Below are 8575 nucleotides of genomic sequence, written 5' to 3' on the forward strand. Positions count from 1 at the left end.
CGGGTATTGGGTTGGGAATCGCTTGGGATCCTTCTTTATTGCCGGATGGGATGAAACAGGCTTTGTATTAGTAACGCGGACAGCGAAGCTCTTCTCTTTTCTCCGCTTGATATGAATGAAATTGGAAATACTTTCTAGTTGGCTATTGCAAGATGAGGCGGAGGATAGGTCCAAAATCCTACTCCGTATATAAAACGCTCCCAAGAGAATAGCATCACCGGAGTAGCGCCGACTCAATTTAACTTGCAATCAGGTCAAGCTCAATGGACTTTTGCTGGTTCGTGTCACACATTCACTGAGAACGAAACCCTGCACTCAGTATTCGAACTCCATACCCGTAGATTCCAAGTTTGTCGTGGCTATCAGGCCTCGTGTCGTCCTTCGGTCAAGTCTCGAAATTGGATAAAAAAATAAAAATAAAACCACCACACTTCGTCATCGCCCAGAATCACGCTCAATGAGCGACACCCCTGACCCACGTCGCCTACCGGGCCCTCAATGCCACGCATCCCAGAACCTAAACACGCCTCCCAGGGACAAGTCCAACCCGAGGGTCGCGGAGACGACGACGCAACCCCGCGAACCTGCTGGCTAACCCACCAGTTACCCATCGAGATCCTCGTCCTCATCACGGACCTGAAAGCTCGGTTCCGGGTCAATCATTCACCGACTGCCCCACAAAGGCTGAAAAGCCTCCTGGTCAGTGCATTCTCTCCTAACAACTGGCACCACCTGTCAGCCAACCCCACCATCTTTTTCTGCTTCGGCCGAGAGCTTCAACCCCAAGAAAATCAAGCCAGGATTCGCAGTTTGCGCCCATCTCTCTCCCTCCATCCCTTACCGCAACCGTCTCTCCCAACAGTGTCACGCCCCCAGTCTCGTCCACCGTCCACCGTCCACCGACCATCATGCCTCTGGACACATCGACCTACTCCCTCGCGCTCCTGCGCGTAGACGGCCGGCGATGGAACGAACTCCGCCGGCTCCACGCCCAAGTGCGCACGCAGGCTGCCGCCGACGGATCCAGCTACCTCGAGATGGGCCACACCAAGGTCATGTGCACGGTCAACGGGCCGGTGGAGCCCCAACAGCGGCGCGGGGCGATAGGATCGCAGCAGACGCGGGATGCGGCGGTCACAGCGCACATCGTCATGGCGGGGTTCAGTTCAGTGGACAGGAAGAAGACGGCAAGAAACGACAAGTACGTCTCATCTTTGTGCGGTGGTGCAAAAAAAAAAGAAAAAAAAATTCTACGGCCCGGGCTAACCGGGACACATGCAGACGCGTCGCGGAAATGGAAGCAACCATCAGCAAAGCCTTCGCCTCGACCCTTCACACCCACCTCTTCCCGCACAGCCAGATCGCCATCTCCCTGCACGTGCTGAGCCAGGACGGCTCCCTCCTCGCCGCGCTCCTCAACGCCGCCTCCCTGGCCCTCGTCGACGCCGGCATCCCCATGTCCGACTACATCGCCGCCTGCACGGCCGGGTCGACCTCCTCGCACGGCGCGGCCGACGACGCCGCCGACCCGCTGCTCGACCTCAACACCCAGGAGGAGCAGGAGCTGCCGTTCCTCACGGCCGCGACCCTGGGCGCCACCGACCGCGTCGCCGTGCTGGTGTGCGAGAGCCGCGTGCAGCTGGGGAGGATGGAGGGCCTCTTGGCCGTCGCCGTGGATGGGTGCAAGCAGATCCGGGAGAAGCTGGACGAGGTGGTCAAGGAGAAGGGACGGAAGATGGTCACGGAGGGGGCGGTGGAGAAGGGCGTGAATGTGGAGGATACTGGAATGGCCATGTGAGGGCGACTATTGTGAAGATTGGTACGAATGATACCCCCGGTTCAGGCGGCAATGGGAATGATGATGAATATTGACCAAGTTCGTGCTCTCATCTCCTTTTTTTTCCCGTGGTTTGTTCCTCTCCCAGCCTCTTCTGCTCCACTTGCTAGTTTACACATACTAAATCAATCAGCCTAGTTTTGCTTCCTCCTATCTTATTGAAACATCTTAGAGCTCCTCGTGGGCAATAGGCGTCTCCGAAGCCTCTTCCTTGGCCACCTCGGTCGATTCCTCGGCAGGCGCCTCAGTCTCGGGCTCAGGGGCATCGGCCGTCGAACCTTCCGTCGAAGCCTCCTCCTCCTCCTTCACCTCGGGCTTGGCCTCCTCCTCCTCCTCCTTGACCGGCGCGGGCTCGACGATGAGCTCGGCAGGAAGCTTGTGCTTCGTACCCTCGCTCATGCGGATGGCGTCGATCCAAGCCTCAATGTTGACCAGATCGTGCGGGCCCTCGTAACGCCTCCACCAGCGGCGCCGGGCGTTGACGGCGACGAGCTCGACGGGGGACGACGACGACTCGAGGCCCAGGGCCTTGGTGACGGTCGCGGCGTGCGGGTTGACGGCGGCGGGGACGGCGAAGAAGGGGAACAAGTGGCGGTGGCCTTGGGCGTACTTGAAGGCAAGGTCGGCAAGGGAGGCCAGAGCCTTCTCTGCCTCGTCGTCGCCGCCGCCGTCGGCCGGGACGAGGGCCAGGACGCAGGTGTGGGACTTGGAGGTCAGGCACTCCTGCTGGAGCGTCTCGGCCGTGTCGATGGTGGGGATGGGCGGGGCTGCCGGGGCCACGGGAGAGCTGGAGGTCGCGGGCTCCTCGGCGGGCTCCTCGGGGGCGGCTTCGGGGGTGGCCGTCTTGGATTCCGTCTTGGCAGACGACGATGACGATGACGACGACGACGACGACGACGACTTCGATTCTGACTTGGCCGACTTGGACTTCTTCTTCTCCTCCTTGACCGGAGGGTCGGGGTTCGGAGCACCGAGCTGGGAAATGAAGGTGACCATGGCGTCCTTCTTCAGCTCGCCATCATAGACGATGGGTTCCGCACCGCCAGGGGGCAGCAAGAGCAACGTGGGGAACTTCTCGACACCGAACTTCCCGACCACTTCCTTCTGGGTGTTTCGGACCTGGCCGACGGTGACGACGCCGAGGAAATCGATGGCGATGCTCCGCAACAGCGGAGACGTGGTTCCCTTCTCGGTGAAAAGGAGAGCCTTGGGGGTTTCTGCGTTGTCGGCGAGGAAGCTGTCCATGTCCTTGTCGCCTACGCGCTTGACGTGGTTATTGATCTTGTCGACGACGGCGTCGACGATGGCCGAGGCGGTGCGGGCTCCCTGGTAGTCCTCCACGACGGGCTTCTTCCCGGGCGTAGCGCCGGGGCGGACGATCTTGAGAGTCGGGAAGCCCTGGATGCCGAACTGGCCACAGAGGGGCTTGTTGGCGTCGTCGTCGCAGTTGACGGCGGCGACCTTGGCGAGACCATCGAGGCTCTTGGCGGCCTTTTCGTAGGCGGGTTTGAGGTTCTGGCAGTGACCACACCAAGGTGCGTAGAACTCGACAACCTATTGGGCGGCGGGGTTAGCGAGCGTGGCGGAGCTCCAGGGGTGTGACAGTGGTGAGTGATGAGTGACGGGAAAGTGATGCGCAGCGAGACGAATCGACTTACCGAAGTGTAGTTGGACTTGGCAATCAGACGGTCATAGTTCTTACCATCGACTTGCAGGACTGGCGAGCTCTTAGGGTACAGTCCAGCGAAGGCGCCGGGGAGAGCAGCAAGGGCAACGAGGCCCGTGGCCCAGATGTTCTGATGATGCATGGTGTAAGTCGTGAGTCGTCAATTAAAAAGACAAGGCTTGAATTAAAAGTAGAAGAAAAGAGTCGAGGGAAACCCCAGGCATGGGCCGGCCCATAAATCTGTGGTCGGGTTGGTTGGTGGTGGTGAGAGTTGGAGTTGCTGCAGTGAGGCAAAGAGGCCAGCGTGGTATGTTTTGTCGAGGAAGGCTTCGGAACCCCGAAGATACACGAAGTCGATGCCCTGGTACCTGAGGTATTGGACAATGACGCGGGGAAGTGCATGCATTGTACCTTGGTACAAGACCTTACCCCACACCAGCTTGAGCCACATCCTAAGGTACCTTAGGTACCTTAGCTTCGGTACTTACCTTAGCTTGAGGTTCGACTCTAGCACAGCCACAGACACAGCCACAGCCACAGCCCACAACCCACTGCGGGGAGGAAGCCGAGGGCCCCTCTGTCGACTGGAGACCTGTTGCGCAATTCCCTGTTCCTGTTCCTGTTCCTGTTCCTATTCCATATCCCACGTCTCTAGTTGGCACCACCACTTTCCCGACACAATACAAGGAGCAGAAGACCAGGGCTCTACAGAAAGAAGAAAAGAACGAGAGATTTTAAACCCGATAGAAGAGACTATCACTAGGAATCCATCATGGCCGAACCCGTCCCCGCCAGTCTGCGCCACGCAGACATCACTCGGTTCATCAATCGCGCCAACCAGTTGCGCGAGGTGAAGCCCGCAGTCACCTACTGGTGTATGTTTTCTTCCATTGGATATTCCCCTTCCGTCGCGTATCCGCGAGATCTAAGATCCCCTCTGAAACAGGCGAGTACTGGGTCGTCAACCAGATCCTCTCCAAGCAGCTGCACACTACGGACGAGGAGAGCCTCAACTATACCACAAACTTGATGGACCGCCTGGAACAAGTATGCGACTATAAACCCCCCTGAAATATTCTCTTCTTTCCCCTCGGAGGAATGAGAGGCTGACTCGTACGTCTCTGCCTCTGCACTAGACAAAAGCCGAGCATGCGGCCGATGAAGCCATTACAGATGATGCTGTCGGTCAGGCTGTCGTGGAGGAATTCGCTCAGCACACTTTTTCCAGGGCCGAGAGGGTGCTCAAGGCGAACAAGGTGTCAAGGTAGGGCTACTTTGAAGTTCCGCCGTCTGGCCTATCTTCGCATCTAAATCCTTCTAGACAAACCGCCGACACCTTCGACGCCGCGGCGACTTTCTTCCAACTCCTGAACATCTGGGGCCAACCCGACGTCGAAGCGCAGAAGAAGATCAAATACGCCAAGTGGAATGCGGCTCGGATACTCAAGGCCATCCGGGAAGGGAAGGACCCCAACGAGTCGAACCCGAAGCAACAAGAGGCCGAAGCCGATACCGATCTACCGACTCTCGATCCCAACGATCCCGATGTTCGGGTGCTGGATGGGGCAGGAACCTCACGAGGAGCCACGGCTAAGCCTGCCACGGTGGAGGACGATCCGGATACCGAGTTTTACACGAACAAAACCCCTTCCGCTGCCGCTGCCTACGCCAGCGTACCAACACCCCCGGCCAAGTCACCTACCCAACCCAGTCCCAGCGCACCCGGTCCAGCCGACCTCGGCACGGTCCCCACCGCATCTCCCGGCTACTTCCCGCCCACCGTGCCGTTTGCACCGTCTCCCGTAAGCCAAACCGCTGCAAGCGACATCCACCTCCCCAGCGTCCCTTCAGCCCCGTCACCAGTCTCCAGGTTAAACTCCCCGTGGAATCAACCTCCGCCCCCTTCTTCCGGCGCGGCGACAGCTCCTCCACCGACTTCAGGCTATTACCAACAGGCACCACCGCCGCCTCCGGCTCCGTCTCAGCCCCAGCCCCAGTCCCAGCTTACGCCGCAAGTCCACGTACTTCCGCCAGCGATTCAGCACATCCCCGTCACGGCTCCCGCCGACGCCTTTTCGACGGTCGAGGGCGATATACCGGGGGCTACCAAGCATGCGCGGTTTGCCATCTCGGCTCTGAATTTCGAGGACGTCCCCACTGCTATCAAGGAGCTTCGCGCTGCGTTGACGGCACTTGGTGCGCGGCCATAGCCGGCCATTCTCTGATGTATGCTGGGAATCCAGGATGACGTCCCAACATTTTTTCTTCTTATTTATTTTCATGGCCAACATTGCTGCGTGGTTTCTCTTAGAGAGAGTAGAAGTGGAAGAAAACAAAATCCCCCCCCCCATGTCTTTACTATTAATTCCAAGCCGAGATTCCTGGTCGTGATTTATCTCCCGGATATTTTCGATTGTTTGCAAGGATCTCTTGCTCTCCCTCGCCGATCCTAATAGTGTGACCTGGGCTCGTCAAGTCGTCCTACCTGGTCTGCTCATATTCATACAGAATTCCTTGGGGATAGTTTGGCTCATCGCTCTCCCCTCGACGCATGACTCGGAACGCGGGGGAATGGTCGAGTTCCATCCCGGCTCTTCATGCTCGCATCTGGCTGCACACTGACTCGTGGAATGGTCGACAGGTTGGCCGAAGACTTAACTCCGACGCAAAGTCAGGGCAGTCCCTTGACGGGTTACACCGAAGGCTTTGGCATGGACCGGCCCTGAACCTTTCTGATGTCAAGTCGAAAAACTGGAGAAACGTCATGTCAAGCCATCTCAACCACCGCCCCTGATCGACATGCGACCAACCCCGAGGGCCCCTGGGAATTCAAGTAGAGTTCAACCGTCGGTTTCGGTCGTCGGTTTCGGTCGTCGACTTTCTATCAGGGGACCATGGGGAGAACAATGCGAGGCAAAGGACAGCTGCCACACACCCCTTCACTCTCTCTCTGTGTGTCTCTGTCTCTCTCTCTCTCTCACTGTGTGTCTCTGTCTCTCTCTCTCTCTCACTGTGTGTCTCTGTCTCTCTCTCTCTCTCTCTCTCTCTCTCTCTCTCTCTCTCTCTCTCTCTCTCTCTCTCTCTCTATACGCACAATAATAAAGAGGTCAATCTAAAAAGCTGTCCGGTCCATGGGAACCTGAATGTCGAACCGCATTTCTACACGCCGAGTGCAACCAGGGTAAAAATGCTCGGCACAAGAGAATTAACAGATACGGCTCGTCCGCCAGCGGTCGAACACTCCGGCATGTTCCATTACAACACCGGAGTGGTATCGTCAGGCTCGGATGCCCGATCCATGCTGGCCCTGGTCGCCTTCCTCTCCATCGCGCTCTACAACGTCCTCGAGCTCACCTGCATCATCTTCACGACCTTCAAAAAGCGCAGCGGCCTCTACTTCTGGAGCTTCTGCGTCGCCACCTGGGGGATCCTCCCCTACTCCATCGGCTTCCTCCTCCTAGGGCTCGGCGCCAAACCGGCCGCCGCCGTCTACGTGCACGTCACGCTGATCGTCATCGGCTGGTCCTGCACCGTGACCGGGCAGTCCCTCGTCCTCTACTCACGCCTGCACCTCCTCAACCGGAACCGCCGCCACCTCCGCTTCCTCCTGGCCATGATCATCGTCAACGGCGCGGTCCTGCACTCGGTCCTCGCCGTCATGATCTTCGGCGCCAACGCCTCCGAAGGCCCGAGCCGGTTCTACCGACCGTACTCCATCGCCGAGAAGGTCCAGGTCACCGTCTTCTTCGTGCAGGAGACGACCATTTCGGGCTTCTACATCGTCGCCATACGGCGCTTTTTTTGTTGTCGCGACACGGACTCGGTCCTGCACCGCGCGTCGGCCCGCAGCCGGCTGCTCCGTCGCCTCTTCGCCGTCCACGTCGTCGTCATACTCCTCGACGTCACGATCCTCGGCCTCGAGTACGTGGGGCTGTACCAGATCCAGACGGCCTACAAGGGGATGGTCTACTCTGTCAAGCTCAAGCTGGAGTTTCGTATCCTCAACGAGCTCATCAATGTCACGCACTCTCGGGGCGGTTCCGGTGCGGCCGGTCGTCGCCACGACGATGACGACGACGACGACGACGACGACGACGATGACAATGACGACGACAAGAGCCGGAGGAGGACCCCGAGTACTGCCTTTGATTCGGCGGGTCCGCCCCTTCCTCCTGACGACGTCCACTGTTCGTCCCATCGACGACGGAATGCTTTCGCTAGGCGCTTCACGCCGACGCAGCAGCGCGCCGGCAAGGGGGAGGTGTCTGAGGTCGAGAGTGAGACGGCGGCGTATTCATATTCGGGCACAGCGGCGCGAGGCTGCGTATTCGAGCAGGGGCAGGTCCCCGAGGACCGCGTACTCGTTGTGCGGACCACGGAGGTCAGTGTCGCGCACGAGGAAGAGCTTGAGGGGCAGTTGAGGGGCCTGGGCCGGATCGCAACGGAAGGTGGTCGGAGGGATAGTGTGGGTGTTGCGGATTCGGATGAAGACGGGGTCAGGTCGACGTTTGCTCGTCAGAGGTTAGGTTTGCCGTAAAGGCGGGGGATATCAACACCCATTAAAGCAATGATGGTGGCGGTGGTGGTGGTGGTGATGATGATGACGATGATGGTGATGATTTGGTATTGGCGTGCATCCTTCATTCTTTATTCGTCGTTCCTCTCTGCGAAACTGTGCCCTGACCGTCGGGACTCGACGTGGCCATTTGCAACTCAATATCGAAATAGATAGCCGAGTGCCATGTTAGCCAATGTGTATATAGGGAGATGGAACACAGAGCCATTTGCCCAATGTTGGTGTGGAAAGGATCACAACAAGAGGGACACACAAGACGTACTCGAAACCAACAAACGACGACGATACAAATCAGATGTACGGACGGGTCCCATCTGAACGAGTCGTAAAAGGTAGAAAGGTGCATGTGTAGATAGCTATCCTCTGCTGCTTCGCTGTGGCACGGCGATCTTCATACTCGTCACCATCAGACGGCATATCGGCAAGCCACCCTAAAGACCCAACGACCGTCTCGAACTAGGGGTGTCACGACAGCGGGAATCTGCATCCAAGATCC

At 58.3% G+C, this 8575-nt stretch overlaps 6 protein-coding genes across 6 annotated transcripts; 4 read left to right on the forward strand and 2 right to left on the reverse strand.

The window, feature by feature from the left end:
• Positions 1–908: 908 nt before the first annotated feature.
• SODALDRAFT_309115 (exoribonuclease family protein) lies at positions 909–1798 on the forward strand (the record flags this gene model as incomplete). The annotated part of the gene is made up of 2 exons (XM_028609099.1): positions 909–1201; positions 1282–1798. 2 exons carry the CDS (start codon positions 909–911, stop codon positions 1796–1798), a joined length of 810 nt encoding a protein of 269 aa, XP_028467469.1.
• Positions 1778–3810, reverse strand: SODALDRAFT_331772 (thioredoxin-domain-containing protein). Its single transcript, XM_028611539.1, has 2 exons — positions 3496–3810; positions 1778–3391 (listed from the first exon to the last, which is right to left on the reverse strand). Exons 1-2 carry the CDS (start codon positions 3643–3645, stop codon positions 2006–2008), a joined length of 1536 nt encoding a protein of 511 aa, XP_028467470.1. The 5' UTR covers positions 3646–3810; the 3' UTR covers positions 1778–2005.
• SODALDRAFT_358075 (hypothetical protein) lies at positions 3726–4241 on the forward strand (the record flags this gene model as incomplete). The annotated part of the gene is made up of 3 exons (XM_028614063.1): positions 3726–3753; positions 3794–3918; positions 4038–4241. The coding sequence occupies 3 exons, from the start codon at positions 3726–3728 to the stop codon at positions 4239–4241; spliced, it is 357 nt and encodes a 118-aa protein (XP_028467471.1).
• A 34-nt stretch (positions 4242–4275) lies between these two features.
• SODALDRAFT_273505 (DUF605-domain-containing protein) lies at positions 4276–5713 on the forward strand (the record flags this gene model as incomplete). The annotated part of the gene is made up of 4 exons (XM_028607907.1): positions 4276–4378; positions 4450–4550; positions 4640–4767; positions 4825–5713. 4 exons carry the CDS (start codon positions 4276–4278, stop codon positions 5711–5713), a joined length of 1221 nt encoding a protein of 406 aa, XP_028467472.1.
• Positions 5714–6601: 888 nt separating this feature from the next.
• SODALDRAFT_331774 (hypothetical protein) lies at positions 6602–8139 on the forward strand. The gene has a single exon (XM_028611540.1). The coding sequence runs from the start codon at positions 6802–6804 to the stop codon at positions 8038–8040; it is 1239 nt and encodes a 412-aa protein (XP_028467473.1). The 5' UTR covers positions 6602–6801; the 3' UTR covers positions 8041–8139.
• Positions 8092–8575, reverse strand: SODALDRAFT_135128 (hypothetical protein). Its single transcript, XM_028606742.1, has one exon. It carries the CDS (start codon positions 8423–8425, stop codon positions 8144–8146), a length of 282 nt encoding a protein of 93 aa, XP_028467474.1. The 5' UTR covers positions 8426–8575; the 3' UTR covers positions 8092–8143.

This window comes from Sodiomyces alkalinus (assembly GCF_003711515.1).
Source record: "Sodiomyces alkalinus F11 unplaced genomic scaffold SODALscaffold_3, whole genome shotgun sequence".
Classification (NCBI taxonomy): Eukaryota; Fungi; Ascomycota; class Sordariomycetes; order Glomerellales; family Plectosphaerellaceae; genus Sodiomyces; species Sodiomyces alkalinus.